Source organism: Capricornis sumatraensis, chromosome 7, assembly GCF_032405125.1.
Source record: "Capricornis sumatraensis isolate serow.1 chromosome 7, serow.2, whole genome shotgun sequence".
NCBI lineage: Eukaryota > Metazoa > Chordata > Mammalia > Artiodactyla > Bovidae > Capricornis > Capricornis sumatraensis.
Window position 1 is genome coordinate 29,288,690 of NC_091075.1, and position 26,885 is coordinate 29,315,574.

The window sequence follows — 26,885 nt, forward strand, 5'->3', positions numbered from 1 at the left end:
GGTTGTCTGAGGAGCCCTTACAAGTAGCCATGAAAAGAAGAGAAGTGAAAAGGAAAGGAGAAAAGGAAATATACACCCATCTGAATGCAGAGTTCTGAAGAATAGCAAGGAGACATAAGAAAGCCTTCCTCAGTGATCAGTGAAAAGAAATAGAGGAAAACAATAGACTGGGAAAGGCTAGAGATCTCTTCAAGAAAATTAGAGACATCAGGTGAACATTTCCTGCAAAGATGGGCACAATAAAGGACAGAAATGGGTGGACCTAACAGAAGCAAAAGATATTAAGAAGAGGTGGCAAGAATACACTAAAGAACTATACAGAAAAAATCTTCACAACCCAGATAATCACGATGGTGTGATCACTCACCTAGAGCCAGACATCCTGGAATGTGAAGTCAAGTGGGCCTTAGGAAGCGTCACTACGAACAAAGCTAGTGGAGGTGATGGAATTCCAGTTGAGCTATTTCAAATCCTAAAAGATGATGCTGTGAAAGTGTTGCTCTCAATATGCCAGCAAATTTGGAAAATTCAGCAGTGGCCACAGGACTGGAAAAGGTCAGTGTTCATTCCAATCCCAAAGAAAGGCAATGCCAAAGAATGCTCAAACTACCAAACAATTGCACTCATCTCACAGGCTAGTAAAGTAATGCTCAAAATTCTTCAAGCCAGGCTTCAACAATATGTGAACTGTGAACTTTCAGATGTTCAAGCTGGATTTAGAAAAGGCAGAGGAACCAGAGATCAAATTACAACCAACATCCTTTTGATCATTGAAAAAGCAAGAGAGTTCCAGAAAAACATCTATTTCTGCTTTATTGACTATGCCAAAGGCTCTGACTGTGTGGATCACAGTAAACTGTGGAAAATATATCAAGAGATGGGAATACCAGACCACCTGACCTGCCTCTTGAGAAATCTGTATGCAGGTCAGGAAGCAACAGTTAGAACTGGACATGGAACAACAGACTGGTTCCAAATAGGGAAAGGAGTAGGTCAAGGCTGTATATCGTCACCCTGCTTATTTAACTTATATGTAGAGTACATCATGCAAAATGCTGGGCTGGATGAAGCATAAGCTGGAATCAAGATTGCTGGGAGAGATATCAATAACCTCAAATATGCAGATGACACTACCCTTATGGCAGAAAGTGAAGAGGAACTAAAAAGCCTCTTGATGAAAGTGAAAGAGGAGAGTGAAAAAATTGGTTTAAAGCTCAGCATTCAGAAAACTAAGATCATGGCATCTGGTCCCATCACTTTGTGGCAAATGGATGGGTAAACAGTGACAGACTTCATTTTCTGGGGCCCCAAGATCACTGCAGATGGTGAGTGCAGTCATGAAATTAAAAGACGCTTACTCCTTAGAAAAAAAGTTACGTCCAACCTCGACAGCATATTAAAAAGCAGAGACATTGTATTGCTAGCATGGGTCTGTCTAGTCAAAGCTATGATTTTTCCAGTAGTCATTTATGGATGTGAGAGTTGGACTGTGATGAAAGCTGAGGGCCAAAGAATTGATGCTCTTGAACTGTGGTGTTAAAGACTCTTGAGAGTCCCTCGTACAGCAAGGAGATCCAACCAGTCCATCCTAAAGGAAATCAGTCCGGAATATTCATTGGAAGGACTGATGCTGAAGCTGAAACTCCAATATTTGGGCCACCTGCTGTGTAGAACTGATTGATTTGAAAAGGCACTCATGTCCAGAAAGACTGAAGGCAGGAGGAGAAATGGAGAACAAAGGATGAGATGGTTGGATGGCATCACCGATTCATTGGATGTGAGTTTGAGTAAACTCCGGAAGTTGGTGATGGACAGGGAGGCCTGGCGTGATGCAGTCCATAGGGTTGCAAAGAGTAGGACACTACTGAGCGACTGCGTTACTACTACTACTAATCTATTCAAATTAATAAGTGTTCTAAACTTCAAAGATAGAATAAAGAACATATATTTTATTTCATAATTATTTTTCCCCCGCTCCTGTAAAAGGTAGTTTGATGTTTTTAGTGTTTCATGTATATAAAAACAGTGTGTAGTCATGAGTACTTTTTAATCCTTAGGAACCTCATTAAATGATGTAATCACTGATTAATGTGAAAACATAATTTGGAATAGATGAGTTCTGAAAATGCATGTATGATAATGAAATGCAGATCCTGAAAAGTAAATGTCTTTATTAACTTTATTGATTTGAAAAAAGTCAAAGCAGGGACAGTTTTTATAGTTAATGGACAATAAAGCATCTTTATAAAATCAAGAGTAGAAAATATAGCATATTGTAGCATATTATTAGATTTTTCATCAACATTGCAGGTAATATTTAATAATGCCATTTGTACTATTGTTTGATTTCCTTTCCTGCATTTTCAAGTGGCACTATACATCAGCTTTAATTTGTGTTGTCTAGGTTTTAATGGTATACATTAAAAATGATTAGTATGAAAACATTATTTAATTTGCCTTCAAATCAAATTTCCATAGATCTTACATAATATTATATTGTTTGGTGTAAAAGCCTTTCAGAGGACAGTATGTTTTATAGTATTAGATTGAATCATTTCCTTGGAAAGAGAGAAAGACTAAGTCAAAGCCAGTATTTTTTGCTAACTTTTGGGAGGAAGGAGGGAAGAAATAAAGATATGATGATAAATTTGGAGTGACTTCGTGTGAAATGGTAATCAGATGCTTTTTCTAACTGAAACCACAGTTTCCTCCTCTTACACTTGTCTTTTTCACATGCGTTGGTTCATACTTAGTTGACTTACTCTCTTAGTAAGTGCAGGTATTAATGTGGGCTTCTGGTGGCTCAGTGGTAAAGAATCCACCTGCCAATGCAGGAGATGTGGGTTTAATCCGTGATTCAGGAAGATCCCCTGGGCAAGAAAATGGCAACCCACTCCAGTATTCTTGCCTAGAAAAACCCTGAGGACAGAGGAACCTGGCAGCCTACAGTCCATGGGCTCACAAAGAGTTGGACAAGTTATAATTCCATGTCAGTGTTTGTGCATTTTGTCATTTGAAACAAATACACTGCTTGTTTAACTGCATGTTCTAAAATTAATTTATGGCATTGAAGGATATATTACTTTCAAGTTGTGTTTGTAGTAATTATTTTGGCAAAATCAAGTGTTACCTAAATATGTGAGATATTAGAAGCTTAATATTTATAATGAAGTATAATAATAACTAAAAGTTGTTCAAGTGGTGCTCAGCTGTGTGCCTGGCATGCTGTGTTGCACATACATTAACGCATTTATCCTTATAAGAACACCAAGAAGTGGGCACTATTGTTATTATACCTCTTTTATGAATGAGGAAATTGAAACACAAGATTCACCCATTGTCATATGGTTTTACAAACATGCCAAGCCAGGGCTTGACCTCAGGCAGTGCCCTTCAGAGTCCATAATCTTTACTACTAGTGTGCACTGAGGCCAGTGCTTTGTAAAGACTAAGTAAAGTTTTGTATTTCGCTGTAAGTTAGGGTAGCATTTAAAAACAGTATCTTTAAGTAGTTTTTTCTTTTTAGTACAGAGGAAACAATATATCAAATTTTATTAAAGAAGGGAGAAGAAGTAAGGATATTAACTATTTTATTTTAGATGGTCATTTTCTTGATTCCTTATGAAGTTAAATAATATTTTGGATGTTTTTATATGGCTCTAATCTTTATATGCACAATCTTGGAAAATAGTAATAGCACCCTTGAAGCACTTTCATCTTATGTTTAATTTTGTCTGTTTGGTTTTTCGTCTAGTTAATCAACAAACACTTAATGTTTCTAAGAAATATGCTATTAGATTTGACACCAAATACATGATAAACCTCCAGAGTTCATTAGTGTCACAAAAATACCATAGATTTGAAAGAAGATGGGATATTTAAAATATTTCATTCATCAAAAAGGGTGTTTATAGGAACATACAGGGAGCATAATTAGATCTCCTCATTTTAAATTTACAGTTTTTTTTTATATTGAAATCTACAACCTGTGTCATAAAATGTTATTTTTGTGTATGTTAACATTACCAGAGTTTCCTATCTTGCCTTCTTTCTCTGTTGAGACAATTAATGTTCATTTTCTGTTGTTCTGTATACCTTCTTTGTCTTACACCTTGCTTTCTCTTCTCTCTTTTCATCTTTTTCAGTTCATTCTTCTCTGTCATCATCTTTACTCTTGTCTGTCTATATATAACCATAACTATTTGAAGTAGATAATTGGATGCTAAGATATTTGTAGCTTACAGAAAGCCAACGTGGATCATTCTGCCCACTCTTGGCTTACTATGTATGGTGGTGTTAGTTTCCAAATATCAATAGTTCTGTGACTCGTCTACTGCCAATCTCATGAGAAGAGAAAAGAAAAAAGGCACGTTTCCTGTACAATGACCCACTGAGTCTTTCTGAACACGGCCTTCAGCATGCATTATGATGGGAAGGGTTTGGATGAGTGAGTGAGACCTTGAGGGCCTTCTTGAAGCTAATGATAAGGTTATGAATATAACCCAGCAATTGTGACTTTAAGTTCTAATATACTTTAGTAGCAATACCTTGAAATGATTCTTCTTTTTATACACTGGGTGATTCTTGACATACAGAGCATTGATAGTTGATAATAAGGGTCATTTGATTTCACAAAGTTTAAACATGTCGTATTGACTGGACTCTTTCTTATAGATGTTTCTCTAGGGTTAATGTACACAATTTTACAACTCTATTATTCAAATTCACAGTTTCCTCACAAATCACATTGAAATTTTACCTCTTCTAAGTTTTCTAACTTTATCAAGATGATTTTTAGTGCCTTATCCAAATTTGTTCAACTGGCTCTGGGAGCAGTTATGTTTTTTTTAAAGAATCATTTACACTAACTTTCTTTCCACATTCTACTTACAAAGTAATTTACTTTTGGATTTTTATTGAATTGATAAAACCCTGTAGAAATGATATAAGGATTATACCAGATAAATTTATACCAGATGAATGATTTATACCAGATAAAGGATTATCTGGTAATAATCTATGCTTTTTCCCTGCCTGAGTAGTGTTCCCTGCCTGAGTACAGGAAAAAAAAAGGTTATATAGGCTATTTCTGCTCACATGTTTTACTTTAACCTGCTGAGATATATTTTTTTTTCCTGTAAAACCAGTGTCAGAGGTAGTCATGAAAAGCTCAAGCATCAAAAGTAAAAGTCTACTTTTTTGACAGCAAAGAGAAAGAAATATGTCTCACATAAAATAATAATCAAATTTAACTACCTGAAGACATATTGTAATGATTTTGTGAAAGTTAGGCCTTGATCAGTTTGAATAGAAATACTCCTACATCATTGCTGAGATTATAGATTTCATTTATCTTTACCAGAAACTAGAGCATCTTTAGGGAAAGCAGTACTTGAACAGTTTTATGCAACAGATATTTTAAAGAACTGCTTTATACATGAGGCTAATTTAATCACTGTAGGGGTTGAAACTGCTTTCAGGGTGTAGTGTCAGCCCTACTTTTATGGAGAAACTCAGTGATAAGATCACATATGAAAGGGAAAGCTTAGAGACAGATACTGATAGATTCATTCACTAGCTCATGTATCTACTCATTGATTTAAAAATGTTCATTAATCACTTACTGTGTGCTGCACACTTGAAGGTATGATGATGTACTGAGGGTAAAATGATGAGTGAAACAGATTCTTTGTGAATCTTCAAGAAGTTTACCTTTCTATGGGAATAAGTGATGTTAAAAAATAATTGACTTCAATTGAAAATGCAATAATGACTGCAAACTTAAGAGCTATGTGTTCTGCAAGCCTATTGCAAGAGCAAAAGGATCCAGGGAAGATTTGAGACCCAAAGGATGAGCATGAATTAAACAAAGTCAATAAGTCATGGGTCAAAATAGCTTTTTATATAGTCTAAAATCCTGATAGTATTCTAGAAGTGAGTTAATTTTTTGTGGTTCTGATTTCCTCACATGTAGCTATTGTGACTGAGATTACTAGTTCCCTATGCCATATTTATTTATTTTCTTCCTTTCTAACATTCCTATCTAATATAACCCAATTTTATTTAGAAGAATAACATGCCAGATAAAACAGTTACTTTTTAAAAGTTCACTTATAGGGTAGTTATTTGACACAGTTTTAACCAATGGGAAGAAAACAGAAGTTACTGGTTTTGACTCCTAGGAAAGTTCCTCTTGGAAAGTTTTTCAGCTGTTAAACAGAATTTTGCCCTTTGATTCTTCTTTGGATTTCTAAAATGAGAATGCTATGGCAGGAGCTATGGCTAATGTCTGAGAACATTAGGATGGTGGTCGCCATCTAAGTATAGTAAAATAGAAAGCCAGAAAAGGCCTTGATTCCCTGTGTAACTCTGGAGCCCCTAAACTCTTGGATTCCTACTATCGTTTTTTCTTTAATTTGAGAGAATAAAAGAAAAATTAATCTGAAATATGTAGAAATCTGAAATATATAGAATCTTATCTATGGAAACCTTGACTGCCTACTCATTAGATGACTTTATTCTCTTTCTACCCTTATATTGACAAAGAAAACAGTATTCAAGTAGATATGGTATATTTATTTAATGTGCCTTTTATACGTTTGTGTGTCTATACAAGCAATAAGTATTAGAAGAATTAAAAGGTAAAGAATATCAATTCCAGCTTGAGTGATCAAGAGTGCTTCATGGAAAATGTTCCGTTTGAACTGAGCTTTAAAATTGTAAAGGCTTTTGCATACCAAGGAGAATCTACTGAACTTTTTCCCCATAGACACTCAGGAGCTGATGAATGCTTCCAGTGGATGTGTATCATGTTTTAGTACGAAACTTACTTGCTATTGGAATGCCAGTGATTTGAGACTGGAAGACCTAAAGGTTAAAGAGGCAGTTATTACAGTTGTCAAGCAGTATTTTGGAGCCCTTACCAGGATCTTTTTGGTAGTAAAGGAAAGAGAGCGTTGATTTTTAGATATAGGAGAGAAGGGTGAAATGAAAGACAGCTTTCTGTTTTCAGGCCTGGCTACATAAAGAATTGTTGTAGGCAGGTGAGAAAGGATAGATAATTGGGTAGCTGCGGAAGGAAAGAAAATGAATTTTATCTTAAGGCTATCTGAGAATAATGAAGTGGAAATGTACAGCAAACAATTGGAAATTTGTGACTTAAGCATGATGAGTTGTATAATATTATGTTGGAGAAATTAGGTGAAATTAATGGTTTTATTGCCAACATAATTTTGCCCATCAGCATTTTTTTCTTCTTTACTGGGTTTTGAAGTATCATAGTGTAGCTGACAATTCTACTTTCTTTCATAAAACAGCATTAGGATTAAAGGTCTTTTTCACTGTGCTGGGAGATTACAGAAAATGAAATCCGTGTTTCCTGTTTTTGATGATCACAATTACATTATATTACATCTATATTAAAATATTTTTCTTTCTAAAATAACATTCCTTTCTAAGTCATATATTTAAAGAAGTGTATGTTTAGAATGATGAATATTAGGAATGCTGAAAAAAGGCAGGGGTAACATGTTTGTAATTATAATTTACAATATACAGAACAAAGATAATTTGATTATCATCTGAAATGCCTTTCTTCTCTATAAAGCCAAAATGAAATAACTTGGATAAACATATTGGTAAATTGCTTTAATCAAAGTTTTCTGCATATTCAGGCAAATCTCACTACATTTATATGGTCTATTATAAATGTTTCATTGTATATATTTGATTAAAGATTTTGATTTGATGCTTTGATTGAAAGTATCCTTGAAGTTTTCTTAACACACTTCACTAATATGACAAGCTTCATCATAAAAGAACCCCTAAATGTGTTCTTAATAATTATATATTTGAAATTTTAAAATAGAATTTTAGACCAGAATATACCTAGCTAGAAATAACAGCTAGAACAAGTTGCCCCAAAACATAAAGTTAATTTTAGCCCAGATTGTAGTTGATTAGTGATTTATTATTTTACCTAGCTTTGTGTGCGTGTATGCGGTATGTGTGTATACCTATATACCTTATAGAAAGCAAAAATGGAAGAACATTTGTTTTATATCTTGCAAGAAATAGTTCATGTCTAATTGCCTAGAATGTTAACTCTTGTAGTGTGTGTGAATTTGTCACCTAGCTATTATCCTTAGAGCTGTTGTGTATCACTGTGAACTCAACCTGCTGGTTAGAGTTTGTCTCCTAAGCAAGGCAAGACTGAAATTCTGCTCTTCCTTTGTTGCCCCTATTCATGTTGCCCTTCCTGAGGGTCTCATTTTTCCTCCCTGCAAGTCCTACCCTTTACAAATTTTCAGCTTACTCTTTAGCTTCCTATGCTGTTTGGGTTCAAAACTTGGCAAATATCTTGAGAAGGAGCTTGTATTTGTTGCCAGCCCATACAGTAGTGATGTTGGCTCCTAAGCATCAGGAGGCTGCACATTTTCTCCTGTCTCTTTAGCCCAGACTTCTGTTCTTTTGCTTGCTCCAGCACTCAGCAAAGAGTCCATTGTAAAGAACCATAATGAATTTGTTCTCCCCTGATCTTCAGTCCCTTATGATGGACTTTGTGTCCTTTGAAGGCTCTACTAGTTCCTCTTTCCGGTAGAATAACCTGGCTGCCTATGAAAAACCTAATCTTCAGCTCGTGTCTTGATTTGGTAAATGCCCATATAGGAGAAAGCAGCTTGTAATGTAAACCATATTAGAAGGGCTTTCCCCATTTTTGAATTTAGTACATAAAATTAAGTGTGCTTTCACAGATTTCTTATATTTTTAAAATTATAATTTTAACATTTTACCATTTTTAAAAAGTAATGGTGGCTTATCAAAACCTATTCATTGGTGGAAATGCTTGAATAGCAACTTTAATTACAAATCAAACATGCTAAGACAAATTGCAATTAGAGATAAGCTTAACATTTTAAAAAATTTAATTTGCCAGAATAATATGATAATTAAAATTTTTTTATCACAGCTCCACCAATATATACAATAATATTGGCATAACTACAAGGAAAAGCAGACAAATTTAAAAACAAAGGTAACTTATTTGTCTGTATAGATCTATCTTTAAAAGATAGAATAGAGTTGACCACCTTGTGATTTTACTGATTAGGACAAAATGAGAAAAGGCAAAAATAACAAACATAAACAATGTAGATAAGGATATTTCTGCATGTTCTTGAAGTAATAAACACATTTTAAAATAAATTTGAAAACTTAGGACAACAATAGACAATGGTCCTTACTGTAGAAAAATGGAATCCAGAGTTAATATCTAAAATACATGTTTTTCAACCAAAACTTATTAGATATGTAAATATTAGGTATAAGTATGTTTCAAACTCAGAGGGAGAAAACAGTCCAGACACTCTGGTAAGATTAAACATTGTATTTAATAGAGGAAGACTTCAAAGTAGCTATCATAAATATATTCAAAGAATCAAGGGAACTTCAGTTCAGTATCGTTGCTCAGTTGTGTCTGACTCTTTGCAACCCGATGAACTGAAGCATTCCAGGCCTCTCTGTCCATCACCAACTCCCGGAGTTTACTCAAATTCATGTCCATTGAGTCAGTGATGCCATGCAACCATCTCATCCTCTGTCATCCCCATCTCCTCTTGCCATCAATGTTTCCCTGCATCAGGGTCTTTTCAAATGAGTCTGTTCTTTGCATCACGTGGCCAAAGTACTGGAGTTTCAGCTTCAGTATCAGTCCTTCCAGTGAATATTCAGGACTGATTTCCTTTAAGATGGACTGGTTGGATCTCCTTGCAGTCCAAGGGACTCTCAAGAGTCTTCTCCAACACCACAGTTCAAAAGCATCAATTCTTTGGCACTCAATTTCTTTATAGTCCAACTCTCACATCCATACATGACCACAGGAAAAACCATAGCCTTGACTAGATGGACCTTTGTTGGCAAAGTAATGTTTCTGCTTTTTAATATGCTGTCTGGGTTGGTCATGAATTTTCTTTTAAGGAGTAAGTGTCCTTTAATTTCATGGCTGCAGTCACCATCTGCAGTGAACTTGGAGCCCAAGAAAATAAAAAGTTTTCCACTGTTTCCCCATCTATTTGCCATGAAGTGATGGGACCAGATGCCATGATCTTAGTTTTCTGAATGTTGCGCTTAAAGCCAACTTTTTCACTCTCTTTTCTCATTTTCATCAAGAGGCTCTTCAGTTCTTCTTTACATTCTGCCATAAGGGTGGTGTCATCTACATATCTGAGTTTATTGATATTTCTCCTGGCAATCTTGATTCCAGTTTGTGCTTCATCCAGCCCAGCATTTCGCATGATGTACTCTGCATATAAGTTAAATAAGCAGGGTGACAATATACAGCCTTGACGTACTCCTTTTCCTATTTGGAACCAGTCTGTTGTTCCATGTCCAGTTCTAACTGTTGCCTCCTGACCTGCAAACATATTTCTCAAGAGGCAAGTCAGGTAGTCAGGTATTCCCATCTCTTTGAGAATTTTCCACAGTTTATTGTGATCCACACAGTCAAAGGCTTTGGCATAGTCAATAAAGCAGAAATAGATGTTTTTCTGGAACTCTCTTGCTTTTTCAATGGTCCATTGGATGTTGGCAATTTGATCTCTGGTTTTGCTGCCTTTCCTAAATCCAGCTTGAACATCTGGAAGTTCACAGTTCACGTACTGTTGAAGCTTGGCTTGGAGAATTTTGAGCATTACTTTACTAGTTGTGTGAGATGAGTACAGTTGTGCGGTAGTCTGAACATTCTTTGGCATTCCCTTTCTTTGGGATTGGAATGAAAACTGATCTTTCCCAGTCCTGTAGCCACTGCTGAGTTTTCCAAATTTGCTGGCATATTGAGGGCAGTGCTTTCATAGAATCATCTTTTAGGATTTGAAATAGCTAACTGGAATTCCATCACCTCCACTAGCTTTGTTCATAGTGATGCTTTAAAGCCCACTTGACTTCACGTTCCAGGTGTCTGGCTCTAGCTGAGTGATCACTCCATCATGGTTTTCTGGGTCAATAAGATTTTTTTTGTATAGTTCTTCTGTGTATTCTTGCCACCTCTTCTTAATATCTTCTGCTTCTGTTAGGTCCATACTGTTTCTGTTCTTTATTGTGCCTATCTTTACATGAAATTTTTCCTTGGTATCTCTGATTTTCTTGAAGATATCTCTAGTCTTTCCTATTCTATTGTTTTCCTCTATTTCTGTTCATTGATCACTGAGGAAGGCTTTCTTATGTCTCCTTGCTATTCTTTGGAACTCTGCATTTAAATGGGTATATCTTTTCTTTTTCTCCTTTGCTTTTCACTTCTCTTCTTTCCACAGCTATTTCTAAGGCCTCCTCAGACAGCCATTTTTCTTTTTTGCATTTTGTTTTCTTAGGGATGGTCTTGATCCCCATCTCCTGTACAATGTCACGCACCTCCATCCATAGTTCTTCAGGCACTGTGTCTATCAGATCAAAAATCCCTTGAATCTATTTGTCACTTCCACTGTATAATCATAAGGGTTTTGATTTAGATCATATCTGAATGGTCTAATGTTTTTCTCTAGTTTCTTCAATTTAATTCTGAATTTGGTAGTAAGGAGTTCATGATCTGAGCCACAGTCAGCTCCCGGTCTTGATTTTGCTGACTGTATAGATTTCTCCATGTTTGGCTGCAAATAATATAATCAGTCTGATTTCAATATTGACCATCTGGTGATATCCATGTTAGAATCTTCTCTTGTGTTGTTGGAAGAGGGTGTTTGCTATGACCAGTGTGTTCTCTTGGCAAAACTATATTAGCCTTTGCCCTGCTTCATTCTGTACTCCAAGGCCAAATTTGCCTGTTACTCCAGGTATTTCTTGACTTCCTACTTTTGCATTCCAGTCCCCTATAATGAAAAGGACATCTTTTTGGGTGTTAGTTCTCAACGGTCTTGTAGGTATTCATAGACCCATTCAACTTCAGCTTCTTCAGCATTACTGGTTGGGGCATAGACTTGGATTATTGTGATATTGAACGATTTGCCCTGGAAATGAACGGAGATCATTCTGTCATTTTTGAGATTGCCTCCAAGTGCTGCATTTCAGACTCTTTTGTTGACCATGCTGACTACTCCATTTCTTCTAAGGGATTCTTGCCTGCAGTAGCAGATATAATATTATCTGAGTTAAATTCACCCATTCCAGTTCATTTTAGTTCACTCTTTTCTAAAATGCCGACGTTCAGTCTTGTCATCTCCTGTTTGACCACTTCCAATTTGCCTTGATTCATGGACCTAACTTTCCAGATTCCTATTCAATATTGCTCTTTATAGTATTGGACTTTGCTTCTATCACCAGTATATCCACAACTGGGTGTTGTTTTTACTTTGGCTGTGTCTCTTCATTCTTTCTGTAGTTATTTCTCCACTGATCTCCAGTAGCATTTTGGGCACCTACCGAGCTGGGGAGTTCAACTTTCGGTGTCCTATCTTTTTGCCTTTTCATAGTGTTCATGGGGCTCTCAAGGCAAGAATACTGAAGTGGTTTGCCATTTTCTTCTCCAGTGGACCACATTTTGTCAGAACTCTCCACCATCACCTGTCTGTCTTTGGTTGCTCTGCAGGGCATGGCTCATAGTTTCATTGAGTTAAACAATGCTGTGGTCCATAGGTTCGTTTTCTGTGACTGTGGTTTTCAGTCTGTCTGCCCTCTGATGGACCAGGATGAGAGGCTTATGGAAGCTTTTTGATGGGAGAGGCTGACTGAGGGGGAAACTGGGCCTTGTTCTGATGGGCAAGGTCATGCTCAGAAAATCTGTAATCCAATTTTCTGATAGGTGGGGCTGTGTTCCTTCCCTGTTATTTACCTGTGACCAAACTATGGTGGAGGTAATATGATAATGGGTCCTCCCTAAAAGATCCCATACACTCAGTGCCCCCAACCCTGCACCGACCCACGCCTCCACTGGAGACTCCTGGACACTCCTGGGCAAGTATGGGTCAGTCTCTTGTGGGGTCGAAGGAACTTCAGTTTAGATAATTAAAGTAAATATACTGAGTTATACAGTAGAGAATATCAATGAAAAATAGAAACAAGCATGCAAGCAAGCAAAAGAACCAAAGAAGAATTCTAGAATTATAAAGGACAAAAATGTACATGAAAATTGACCAATGGGACTTAATAGCAGATTTGAGATGACAGAAGACAATATCAGTGAACTCAATAAAATATAGTTCAACAGAAATCATTGAATCTGAAGGAAAAAAATTGAACAAAATGAGAAGTTTCAGAAATCTTTGAGTCAGTGTCACATATTCCAGCATATATGAACTGATAGTCTCAGGAGGAGAGTTGAGAAAGAAAGGGGCAAAAAAAAGCTTGAAGAAAAGATAGTGAAAGCTTTTCCAGAATTAATGAAAAACATGAATATACAAATCCAGGAAGTTCAGTGAACTGTTAAGAAATATATTTATAAAGAGAATCTGCTCTTAAGCATACACAGTCAAATGGCTAGAAGCGAAAAACAAAAAGAACACCTTAAAAGTGAAAAAGAGTTAACTACATACAGTGGAATTATGAATCTCTTATCAGAAATAGTAGAGGCCCAGAATCAGTGAGTGTTAGTCACTCAGTCATGTCCAACTCTTTGTGACCCCATGGACTGTAGCCTGCCAGGCTCCTCTGTCCATGGGATTCTCCAGCTGAGAATGCTGAAGTAGGGGGCCAATCCCTTCCCTAGGGGATTTTCCTGATTCAGGGATTGGACCAGTGCCTCCTGTGTCTCCTGCACTGAAGGCAGATTCTTTCCCATCTGAACCACCAGGGAAGACCCCCAAATCAGTGAAATGACATGTTAAATGCCAGGAGAAAAATAAGTGAATCAATAATTCTGTAGCCAGTAAAAGTATCACTGAAAAATGAAACGTGAAGTAAAGACATCCTCAAATCTTTAACCATAGCATGGTAAAAGGAAAATTCATTCTGAGGCTAACTCAGGTTCAGTCTTTGTTCATAATGTACTACATCTTAGGAGTCAACTTGGTGATTGAATACTTCATATCTTTTTGGGGCTGAAGGTTTAAATGTTGGTATTTGGTAATCAGAGTTTTAAAGATCAGAGTATACCTGCAGTTTAATATGTCCAAGATTAGAGAGTATATGAAATTTCACATGTCAAAATGGCAGGGAACCAGGATGGGAAAAATTGAATTTTTTGAAATGAACTAGTCTTTGAGGCTTCAGGTCAGTTAGGATTTTAAGTGGTTAAGAATTCTGGGCATGGGGAATTATGCAGAGCCTTCGATTTTTTATTTTGTTGTTTTGTTGGTTGTTTGGGGCTTAAAATACTAGGAACTTTCCTTTTAAATGTCCTATTGGTATTTCTCTGCAGGAAATGGAAATATCACTGAGGCTTTCATGTAGTCTCACAACTAATGGAAATAATAATGCTAATAATAATGATGACAATGAAAACAAACAGTAGATCTTGTTATGTATCAAGCACGTTGATCCGAACAAATAGATTGCTGAATGTTTCTCTAGCAAAGATGTGTTTATTTGAGATCAGCAGAGAATAGCAATTTGGTGTCTGCAAACATGGTGTATGTGTGCGTGCTCAGTCACTTCAGTTGTGTCTGACTCTTTGTGATCCTATGGACTGTAGCCTACCAAGGCCCCCTTTCCTGGGATTATCCCGGCAAGAATACTGGAGTGGGTTGCCATGCCCTCCTCTAGGGGATCTTCCCAATCCAGGGATCGAACCTGTGGCTCCTGTATTTCAGGTGGATTCTTTACCACTGAACCACCTGGGAAGTCCCTGCAACCATGGTGAGTCACGTGCAAGTCCCTGCAGGGCAAGGGAAGGAGAACACTTTTGCAGAGATGAAAAGGAAGTTGGGAGAGCTATAGAAAACAGAGTCCAGGGTATTTCATTGCCTGAGTTCTTGCCAGGGAAGAAGAGGAAGAGGGTATTTCTTCCTGTAGGGCTCTACTATCATCCCAGGGTACAACAGCACCCTCTTCTGATCTTCTGACTATAATTAATTGAGGTTTATGTTCCTTAATGCTTTAATAGATACCATTCTAAGAATTTTACATACATAAATTATTTTAATTCTATTATAATTTATGTCATTTTTAGGTAGGACCCTGGCTTTCCAGATGAAGAAGTCAAGACACCTTAGACTTTAATTTGCATTAAAACATAACTTTTATTTCATCAGACATTTATGGCATTTTCCGTCAGTCTCTATTTGCATCTTTCAGTTTGTCCTCCCACTGTTGCCTCTGGGAAATGAACATAACTGCTAGCACTGCCAATGCCATCACTGGAATAGTTTTTTTTTAAACTCACTTTATTTAAGCTAAAAAAATAAAATAACCTCTAAATGGAATTTTTAATGTTCTCTATTTTTGTAAAATAACTAACTGCCAATTGAAAAGCTGGCATTTGAGCTTATGGCTTAAACTCATGTCCTAGGTTTTAAAAATTAGACCAGGAAGATGAGAATCAAGTAGTTTTAGCTTTTGTGCTGGGACTCAGTTTGTACTGCAAAACACGTGGGATATTCCAAACACAGGAACAGGATTCAAATACTGAGTAAAAAAAGACATGAGAAATGTCTATTAGATCCACTCATCAAATGCCTTCCCTATTTTCTGTGATGTATGAAGGATCACCAACAGAAATTTGATGATTTTACCTATACATACTATTTCCCCCGAAATTGTATATAAAATACAATATATAGGTAGTGTTGTTGCTCTTTTTAAAAAAGGATTATTACTTTACAGAATTTTTCTATTTTCTGTCAAACCTCAACATGAATCAGCCATAGGTATACATATATCCTCTCCCTTTTGAAACTCCCTCCCATTTCCCTCCCCATCCCACCCCTCTAGGTTGACGCAGGCCTATGTTTGAGTTTCCTGAGCCATACAGCAAATTCTCATTGGCTATCTATTTTGCACATAGTAATGTAAATTTCCATGTTACTGTTTCCATACATCTCACCCTCTCCATTACTGCTCTTAAACAGGCTTTCAGATTTGTCTTACTAATCCTAGGAATTAATTAATGAATGCCTAGAAAATTTGCCTGACATATTAATCTTTTAGATTAAGTGAGAGTTGAAGATGAGTAAGAACAGCCTAGAAACATCAGTAAAGGACACAATTAGGAAATAAGGCTTTATATTTTTGGGCTCCAGGATCACTGCAGATGGTGACTGCAGCCATGAAATTAAAAGATACTTGCTCCTTGGAAGAAAAGCTATGACCAACCTAGACAGCATATTAAAAAGCAGAGACATTATTTCGCTGACAAAGGTCTGTCTGGTCAAAGCTATGGTTTTTCCAGTAGTCATGTATGGATGTGAGAGTTGAACTATAAAGAAAGCTGAGCACCAAAGAATTGATGCTTTTGAACTGTGATGTTGGAGAAGATTCTTGAGAGTCCTTTGGACAGCAAGGAGATCCAACCCGTCCATCCTAAAGGAAATCAGTGCTGAATATACACTGGAAGAACTGATGCTGAAGCTGAAGCTCCAGTACTTTGGCCACCTGATGCAAAGAACCGACTCATTGGAAAAGACCCTGAGACTAGGAAGCATTGATGGAGGTGGGAGAAGGGGACAACAGAGGATGAGATGGTTGGATGGAATCACTTACTCAGTGGACATGAGTTTGAGTAAACTCCGGGAGTTTGGTGATGGACAGGGAGGCCTGGCATGCTGTGGTCCATGGGGTCACAAACAGTCAGACACGACTGAGTGACTGACCTGAACTGAACAGCTTTTGATAAGAAAATGAAAATGCGTAGTATAATCAAGATCTTTGTAAAGTTTCCCTAAATACTCTGAGTACTTTGTATACGAATGGTTTCTTTGTGTTTTTGTGCTCTTTTATGCTTTCCTTTCACATACCACAGAGGCATTCCTAAAAGATTCAAAGTCATCTTTGGAACTGTTTTACTACCATTTATCCTCAGCCTACTTTTACTGAATATACTCCTAGTGTAGACAAGAAAGAAAGAGTAATTGACATTTCTCAATTGACTTACAGATTGTGGAATTTGTGTTTGACATAGTATTTACACCAAAAATATGGAATTGCATGTAAGAATCTCCTCCACCAGTCATGATCCGTGCTTTTACCTTATTTAGTGATTCTTTGGAAGTGGGAGTTCATACTGTTGGCTTGTGCCTGAAGATGATCATAGGGATTTAAGGAACAAAGAAAGTATGTTTTATAAAGTATGGCTTCTAGATGGACTTCAAAAGTATGGTTTTTCAGTATCCAAATGTGTTTGACTTATTTGAAACATTAAAAAAACTCTTTTCTGTTCGCCTGTACTTTGTTCAATCTTGTTTTCTACGTTGAAATTAGCTTTGTAGAATAGTAAGGTTGTGTATTAGATATTCAGTCATGTCCAACTCTTTGCAACCTCATGGACTGTAGCCTGCCAGGTTCCTCTGTCCATGGAATTCTCCAGGCAACAGTACTAGAGTAGGTAGCCATTCCTTTCTCCAAGAGATCTTCCCTATCCAGGGATTGAACTCAGGTCTCCTGCATTGCTGGCAGATTCTTTACTATCTGAACCACCAGGGAATAGTAAGATTAGCGAACCCTTTGGAAAGATATAAGCGTCTGAATGCAGAGTTCCAAAGAATAGCAAGAAGAGATAAGAAAGCCTTCTTCAGCGATCAGTGCAAAGAAATAGAGGAAAACAACAGAATGGGAAAGACCAGAGATCTCTTCAAGAAAATTAGAGATCCCAAGGGAACATTTCATGCAAAGATGGGCTCGATAAAGGACAGAAATGGTATGGACCTAACAGAAGCAGAAGATATTAAGAAGAGGTGGCAAGAATACACAGAAGAACTGTACAAAAAAGATCTTCACGACCCAGATAATCATGATGATGTGATCACTAATCTAGAGCCAGACATCTTGGAATGTGAAGTCAAGTGGGCCTTAGAAAGCATCACTATGAACAAAGCTAGTGGAGGTGATGGAATTCCAGTTGAGCTGTTTCAAATCCTGAAAGATGATATGAAAGTTTTGCACTCAATATGCCAGCAAATTTGGAAGACTCAGCAGTGGCCACAGGACTGGAAAAGGTCAATTTTCATTCCAATTTCGAAGAAAGGCAATGCCAAAGAATACTAAAACTACTGCACAATTGCACTCATCTAACATGCTAGTAAAATAATGCTCAAAATTCTCCAAGCCAGGCTTCAGCAATACGTGAACCATGAACTCCCTAATGTTCAAGCTGGTTTTAAAAAAGGCAGAGGAACCAGAGATCAAATTGCCAACATCCACTGGATCATGGAAAAAGCAAGAGAGTTCCAGAAAAAACATCTGTTTCTACGTTATTGACTATGCCAAAGCCTTTGACTGTGTGGATCACAATGAACTGTGGAAAATTCTTCAAGAGATGGGAATACCAGACCACCTAACCTGCCTCTTGAGAAATCTGTATGCAGGTCAGGAAGCAACAGTTAGAAATGGACATGGAACAACAGACTGGTTCCAAATAGGAAAAGGAGTACATCAAGGCTGTATATTGTCACCATGCTTATTTAACTTCTATGCAGAGTACATCATGAGAAACGCTGGACTGGAAGAAGCACAAGCTGGAATCAAGATTGCCGGAAGAAATACCGATAACCTCAGATATGCAGATGACACCACCCTGATGGCAGAAAGTGAAGAGGAACTAAAAAGCCTCTTGATGGAAGTGAAAGAGGAGAGCGAAGAAGTTGGCTGAAAGCTCAACATTCAGACAACGAAGATCATGGCATCAGGTCCCATCACTTCATGGGAAATAGATGGGGAAACAGTGGAAACAATGTCAGACTTTATTTTTTGGGGCTCCAAAATCACTGCAGATGGTGACTAAAGCCATGAAATTAAAAGACGCTTACTCCTTGGAAGAAAAGTTATGACCAACCTAGATAGTATATTTAAAAGCAGAGACATTACTTTGCCGTTTAAGGTCCGTCTAGTCAAGGCTATGGTTTTTCCTGTGGTCATGTATGGATGTGAGAGTTGGAGTGTGAAGAAGGCTGAGTGCCGAAGAATTGATGCATTTGAACTGTGGTGTTGGAGAAGACTCTTGAGAGTTCCTTGGACTGCAAGGAGATCCAACCAGTCCATTCTGAAGGAGATCAACCCTGGGATTTCTTTGGAAGGAATTATGCTAAAGCTGAAACTCCAGTACTTTGGCCACCTCATGTGAAGAGTTGACTCATTGGAAAAGACTGTGATGCTGGTAGGGATTGGGGGCAGGAGGAGAAGGGGACGACAGAGGATGAGATGGCTGGATGGCATCATGGACTCAGTGGATGTGAGTCTGAGTGAACTCCGGGAGATGGTGATGAACAGGGAGGCCTGGCGTGCTGCGATTCATGGGGTCGCAAAGAGTTGGACACGAATGAGCGACTGAACTGAACTGAACTTTGTAGATTCAGGGACCAATCTAAGTATTTGTTTTAACTGATTTAAACCTCACAGCAACTCAGTGACATAGAATATAAGTTCTATAGTTTTCCCACTTACAGATGAAGACACTGGGAATTACAGAGGTTAAGTAGCTTGTAGGGTCCTACAGCAAGTAAGAGATATTTGGAACCAAAAAGGTCTAGTGCTAGAGCCTCTACCCTTGGCCACAAGACAAGTCTCCTGCCCGCCAGAAAATCACTAAAACTTAAAAATATTGTCTTTGTACATAAAACAGATGAATAGATTTGTTACATATAAAACATTATTTTAAAAAATAATTCGAAGAAAACGAGTTTTAAAAGTTTTCATTGAGGTAATTAGCTAATGGTTTTAGGCATTAATTATGTAACAAATATATAATATTTTAATTTTGTTTAGATTAGAATTATTATAGTTATTAATATCCATGTGGTTTATGTTGAATAAAAATGTTAATATAACTGTAGAGCATGTTAAGAGCCATAAATGATGAAAGGGGGAAGCCTTTTAACCTAATTGAAATCTATTAAAATGAAATAAGCAGTATCATTTGTAGGATAAGTAAAGTATGCTCACATAGGATGGTAAAGCAGGAATAGTTTCACTACTTAAAAAAAATAATCAGTGCTCTCATTTCTATAAAAAATTTTATTGTGAAAGTTGAAAATTAGAGTTTGATGTGTATTATGAAGTGCTTCCCAGTGGCTCAGTGGTAAAGAATTCTCCTGCAATACAGATGTGAGTTGGATCCCTGGGTTGAGAAGATCCTCTGGAGAAGGCCATGACAACACATGACCACTCCAGTCTTCTTGCCTGGAAATCCCATGGACAGGGGAGCCTGGTGATCTACAGTCCATGGGATTGCAAAGAGTCAGACACGATTTGGCGACTGAACCACAACAACTGTATTATGAAGACTAACTTTTTAAGAATGTGAATCTGTACTTCATGATTCTGTTCATGTTAATTTTTTGCGAGTCAGTTTATACTTTGTTTAGGAGAGGATAATTTAGGGATACTCTTTTAAATTTCTATTTTTAATAATGAAGTAAAAATTTTGTATTTTTCTATGTATACCATTTTTTAGTGTGAACATCTATGCTATATCTTTCTGGAAATTTCCTATATGTTTATGCTGGTTCATTGAAATCTGTTTCAGGGTGTTCCAGCACCAGGTGCCTATGATGTTCAAAAATCATATGAGATATCTCAAATTCAACATAAATACATGCCACCTCGTACTTTTGTGGCTAGAATAAAACATGCCTCCTTTCTTAGCACAACACCTCGGTGCCTAGACAAAGTGGATGATGGGCCAGGTAAGTAAATCTGTCCTTTTAAAGATATGAGGGAAAAAAAAATCTAAGGTTTCATTATTAAAATAGATAATTGTAAATATACATTTACATTTACCATGTCTCTTTTAAGTTTGCAGGACCAAAAAAAAAAAAAAAAACCCAACCTAAGTCTGCTTATTTAGTGAAAGAGTTTGAATTTTTTTCAACTGTAAGGTTTGTTTGGAATTTTATGTCTTTTAATTTTTACAAAGACAATTTTACTACAGCTCATAAGTCATTTCCTATTAGAGAAAAAAAAACTCTAAATATGCTACATTATTGGAGGAGAAATAACTACTGATTTGGAAAATCAGTCATATACAAGATATATATCTTGTACATATCATGCCAGTCTCATGGAATTATTTACATTTTCCTCAAATATTAAAAAAGCAACTATTTAAAAGCTAAATGTTTTTATCAGGGCTTGAAATACCAAAAGAAATTTTGATTTTTAGAATTGCAATTAGTTCAGCTACTAGTAATTACACTTTGTCCTAAAATATAATGAAATAGCTTTTCTTGGTAATGAAAATGAATTGGTAAGTCTGTTTCACACCAGAGTGCTAGATAAAGAATAGGAACATGAGTTTTCAACAGTAATTTACAAATGTATTGCCAGTAAATAATCTAACTATTGTAATGAACCTTTATGAGACTATAAAAAGAAAAAATGAAATAGAATAGGGAAAATTAAGAGATTTTAAAGAAAAATCGAAGCAGGAGAATATGATGGGTCAAACAAATAAGAATACTTGGGGAACCCTGAAATCCACAGAGGCTTGCTTTATTTTTCACTTTCAAGAATCAGGTATATTACCAACTTACAGGTCCATTTTAAGTCCAAATTTAGCTTTCCTTAGTTTCTTTTTCATCTTTTGAGTTATTTTGCCATTGTATATTTTGTCAGGTTTTAGCTTTGTTTGAAGTATCAGTAGAATTCAATTACCTTTACTGTGTCCATAACCACACTCAATATATGGTCACCCAGAAATGTTTTAGGGAAATTCATTCTTTGAAGTCGGGGTATCATCACTGTCACCAAGACCAAGAACAATTGATCAAGTAACATATCTATTCCAGAGTCCCTTAAAGTAGATTAGATTGGTTTTCATATTTTCTGAAGATTTTTTTCCTTTGCCTTTACTCTCGTCTCCATAAAATGTATTATAGATAGAATGCGTAGTAAGAGTTTGAGTTAAGTTCCAGAACTGGAATCTGACTTTTCATTACTTCAATGTTTAGCCCCAGGCAAGTAAACTCACTAATTGTTTCATTAGTTTCTATTTTACAAAATTGAGATAATACTTGCCACCTACTTGACTCTCATGAGAATATGAAAGATTAAAAAAACTATACTTCAAAGTCATTTTCAGAACATTTGAATCTCCTAGAAGTATAAAATCTTATTATAATATGAAACACGTTTCTTCTTAGTGCCAAGCTAGCAATAGCTTCTGAAAGAATTTGGGTTAGGGAAATATCTTCATTATGAAGACAGTTATTATTTGGAAGTCAAAGACATATGGGCTGTCAATGTCACTATACAACTGTAGATTAGCTAGTTAACTAAATGAAAAGAATTTATCACAATAAGCCAATACTTCATTAAGTTTGCCATCCTGCATCTTAAAGTAGCCTATAATTCAAATAAATGATAGCAGATATCCCACATGCCTCTATTATCAACACATTTGAAAAAATATATGCATTTCTGAAGCTATTACCTGATGCCATGATTATGAAATTTTATTTCCTCTGACATATGTAGATACTGTAATATTTTAGAATGATTCATTTTTGAACTCAATCTTAAAGTATACAGTCCAAAATATGTCTCTTACGTATATTTAATAGGTGATCAGGGCCAATTCAATTAATATCCATGCCTTGTTTTGGTAATTGAAGATTAACTTCTGTTTGTCCTGTTACATTGATTTAATCTAGGAAAATAAATCAGATGTGTACTAACTCTGTGAATAGGTTCATCTTATTTTGCTGATTTTTCTTTAGGCTAGATTTTTTTATTGACCGATATGACAAGCAATTCTTAATTCTATAATGAGAATAGCCCATTTATATTATATTTCTTAATACCATTTAACTTTTGTTGGGGACAACTGGTATGTTAAGTCTTTAGGTTTCTGTTTTAAATCATTGTTATATAAATCGTTGTTATATGATCAAAAGGGCTTCACTGGTGGCTCAGAGGTTAAAGCATCTGCCTCTGATGCAGGAGGCCTGGGTTTGATCCCTGGGTTGGGAAGATCCCCTGGAGAAGGAAATGGTAACCCACTCCAGTATTCTTGCCTAGAGAATCCCATGGACAGAGAAGCCTGGTAGGCTACATAGGTCCACGGGGTCACAAACAGTTGGACACGACTGAGCGACTTCACTTTCACTTTCACTTATAGGATCAAAAGGTACAGTGATAGTAATTCTGTTGGTTATATGTTTTGTGTCAATGTTTATCCTATGAATGATATTCTTTCTTATCATATCATAATCACATTATAATAAGATTATTTATGAAGGAAATTTGAATTTGTAGAGAATAAGGGTAAATAATACCATCTCTAATCTGTATTCAAAGTTTTAGGAATTTTTTCCCTAAAAACATCATATTAAATATTTCATTTTTACCTATATAACATAGGTCTAATTCCATTTTTATCAGTAATGTCATTGATAATAATGGGTCTTGAATAGGAATCACTTTCAGCAAGAACAGTAATTTATCAACACTTTATAGTGTCAACAGACACTTTTCAAAATACTTTGTATATATTAACTAGTTTAATTTTCACAACAATCCTATAGTTACCACACTCTATAGGAAAAGTAACCAAATCTTAGTTTATGTTACTTGCCTAAGCTTTCACATTTCAAAATAGCAGGCATTCAAATATAAGATGTTGGCACATGGACTTGTGCTTTTAACTGCTGTTTTCTAAGTATAGTTTTAATTAATAAATTGACACTAAATTTATAAATCCTTTGGTTATGAGCCTGATTAGAATGAATTATTTCTTAGGGTTTTTATATACCTGTATGTATAAATATATAAATGATCAAATAGAACATATAAAGGTGAGTCAGCTGTAAGAGAGAGACTCTATCAATAGTATGAGGTAGGTCAGTCCCTAGGCAATAATTCAACTTGACTTTATAAACAGAGTTTCTGAGGATGACAAGTAGCCCCCTGATACAGTTTTAAGTGGAGACATCATCTTCATTTCCTGGTACCTTTTGCATTCCTCTGTATATAAGGGAAATGTATTTATAACTGAAGGATGAAGGAAGATCTCAGGGGAGAAGAGGATTAGAAGAAAAGCAGAAGAAAATGAAATATATGATAATGCATCTGTTCTCAATATGCTTCTTGGACCAGGTTTTAGTTCCTATGGCAAGAGGAATAAGAACTGGAAATGAGATTTTCATGAAAGATAGGTAAGATCTAGAATAAAGGTATTTCTAGAAATATTTAAAAAGCAACTTGAGACTCTAGGTTCAAGCAGTACTGGACCAAAATGTGATAAAATGTTGACGTGTTGTTGAAGACACCCTTCTCCTTCAGGAATATTTCATTAGGATGGGAAGGTTGAGCAGGATCTGCATTGTTAACAAGCACCCAGATTAAGTCTAATGCAAGTGAGTTAGGATTTATCATTTCACAAAGTGTCACAGTTATCTCATTTAGGATTCGTCATATGTTTTTTTTTTTAAGTCATCCATAATTTTGAGTTATTTTCTAATTATTGAGTATGGAATTCTTACCCATATCTGTAGGTCCCAGCTCAAGCTAACAAAAGTGAGAGTGTTCCTATTCATTCTATTTGTTTTCCTATATACTTCTACCTTGGGCCTTAAGACAAACTGAAGCAATACCAAGAAACTTAATATATCGATATTAAATCAGGTTCTCTAGAAACAGACCCAGAGATAAAAATTAAAATTATTTATTAAGGAGATATCTATGAGAAATTGGTAAAAGATTGGGAAAAACAGGAATTGGAAGGAGTGGAAGCCCAGCAGAGATGCAGTCAGTCTGTGGCAAAGTCCTACAGAGGGAAGCCTAAGTTTAGCCTGATCTCCAAAGGAATAGGGGTCTTCCTTGGTGGCTCACACAGTAAAACATCTGCCTGCAATGCGGGAGACCTGGGTTCAATCCCTGAGTTGGGCAGAGCCCCTAGAGAAGGAAATGGCAACCCACTCCAGTATTCTGGCCTGGAAAATTCCATGGACAGAAGAGCCTGGTAGGCTGCAGCACATTGGGCTGCAAAGAGTCAGACATGACTGAGTGACTTTCACTTCACTTCAGTAAGTTCTTACATTATGATAGACATCACGACAATCTCTTTCAAAGCAATGCCTAATTTGAGACTCCAAGGGGATACTTGCAATGCAAGCTGTACCTAAAAGCTTCCCTGTTCAAAAGAAAAAGTACTGACGCTTTCATACTTGTGTATCTATCAGCCATTGATTAAGGGCTGCCTTTGGGGCACATAAAATCCCATGTACATCTGTATCTCTGAGCTTAAAGGCAAACTGGGCTCCTGACAGCATTCTTCTGAAAGAGTCATAGATGCTAGCTGCTATAAGAAAAAGTACACAGTAGTTGGAAATGTGTAAAATGTACTAACAACAATCTGAGAAATCTGGATGGAGCACTGACATTATCAGCTTACCTGAAGTTTATTTTTTATTTTTATTTTCATTGACTTAACTGTCTTTTTTATCATCAGGTTTTTTTAAAACTTATTTTTAATTGGAGTACAATTGCTTTACAATGTTGTGTTGGTTTCTCCCATACAACAACGTGAGTATGCATATATCTCCTCCCTCTTGAGCCTACCTCCTCTGTCCCATCCCACCCCTCTAGGTCATCACACAGCACTGGGCTGAGATCCCTGTGTTACATAGCAACTTCCCATTAGCTCTCTCTTATATGCATGGTTGTGTATATACATCAGTGCTATCCTGTCAGTTTGTCTCACTCTCTCCTTTCCCCTGTGTAAAAAATCAACAAATATTGTAAGGTTGTACTCTGGTCATCCACTGTGCTGGATACAATGATTTTGGAAATGCAAAAGAAAATTCAATTTAATCAAATATTTGTAAGCTGAGTTAATTCATAATTTCTCTTTTTAAAGATTTTTTTTTTTTAAGGACTGGACCTTTAAAAGAATTTAACAAAATGTACCTTAGAAAGTCCAAAATTGATAACCTAAGCATGGGGGTTGCTAGACTAAGCCATTGACTGATATTTAAGATAAATATAAAAAGTATTTATGTTCTTCCATTTTATCAGAATACTGTAAGTTACTGAAGTAAAGCAAATTATGTCAGCAAAAGTAAAGGAAATTGTATTGGACAGACTTTGCATTTTATGATGCCAATTATTTGATATGATTCTTTCCTTCTTCCATTAATGGATTCATTCTTCCAATAAATGTAGTGAGCAGCTAATTTGCACCAGGCAGTAGCTGAATTTCTGAAAGTAAATAAAAAAAAGATATTTCCTGCACTTTCTGTATATGTGTGTGTGTGTGCACGTGTGCATGCAAGCATGCTCAGTCATGTCTGACTCTGCAACACCATGGACTGGGATTTTCCAGGCAAGAATACTGTAGTGGGTTGCCATTTCCTACTCCAGGGGGTCTTTCCAACTCAGAAATCCAAACCCACATATCCTGTGTCGGCAGGTGGATTCTTTCCCACTGCGCCATTAATGGGGTTTAAAACATAAGCTTTTTAAAGGTAATATGGTGGCACAGTGGTAAAGAATCTTCTTGCCAGTGCAGGAGATGTGAGTTCAATCCCTGGGTTTGAAAGATCCCCTGGAGAAGAAAATGGCAACCCACTCTAATATTCTTGCCCAGGGAATCCCATGAACAGAGGAGACTAGTGGGCTATAATACATGGGGTTGCAAAGAGTCAGACATGACTTAGCTACTGAACTACAACAAACAACATGCAATTATAATTTATATTTTACAGTTTTATAATTTTAAATTGTGTTTATCATTAATTTTTAAATATTTGGGTTACTTTTTTCTGTTCATTAGAATATAAGTAAAAATATTTTCTGACAGTATTTTAGCATTTTAT

General features: G+C 36.4%; 1 protein-coding gene across 1 annotated transcript in view; it reads left to right on the forward strand.

Annotated features, from left to right (window-relative positions):
* The window catches only part of STPG2 (sperm tail PG-rich repeat containing 2), a 339,045-nt gene that overhangs the window by 215,937 nt on the left and 96,223 nt on the right, over positions 1 to 26,885 (forward strand). The window contains exon 9 of the mRNA XM_068974937.1: positions 20,597 to 20,756. Within this exon, the coding sequence (XP_068831038.1) occupies positions 20,597 to 20,756 (160 nt within the window). The remainder of the gene's footprint in view (positions 1 to 20,596; positions 20,757 to 26,885) is intronic.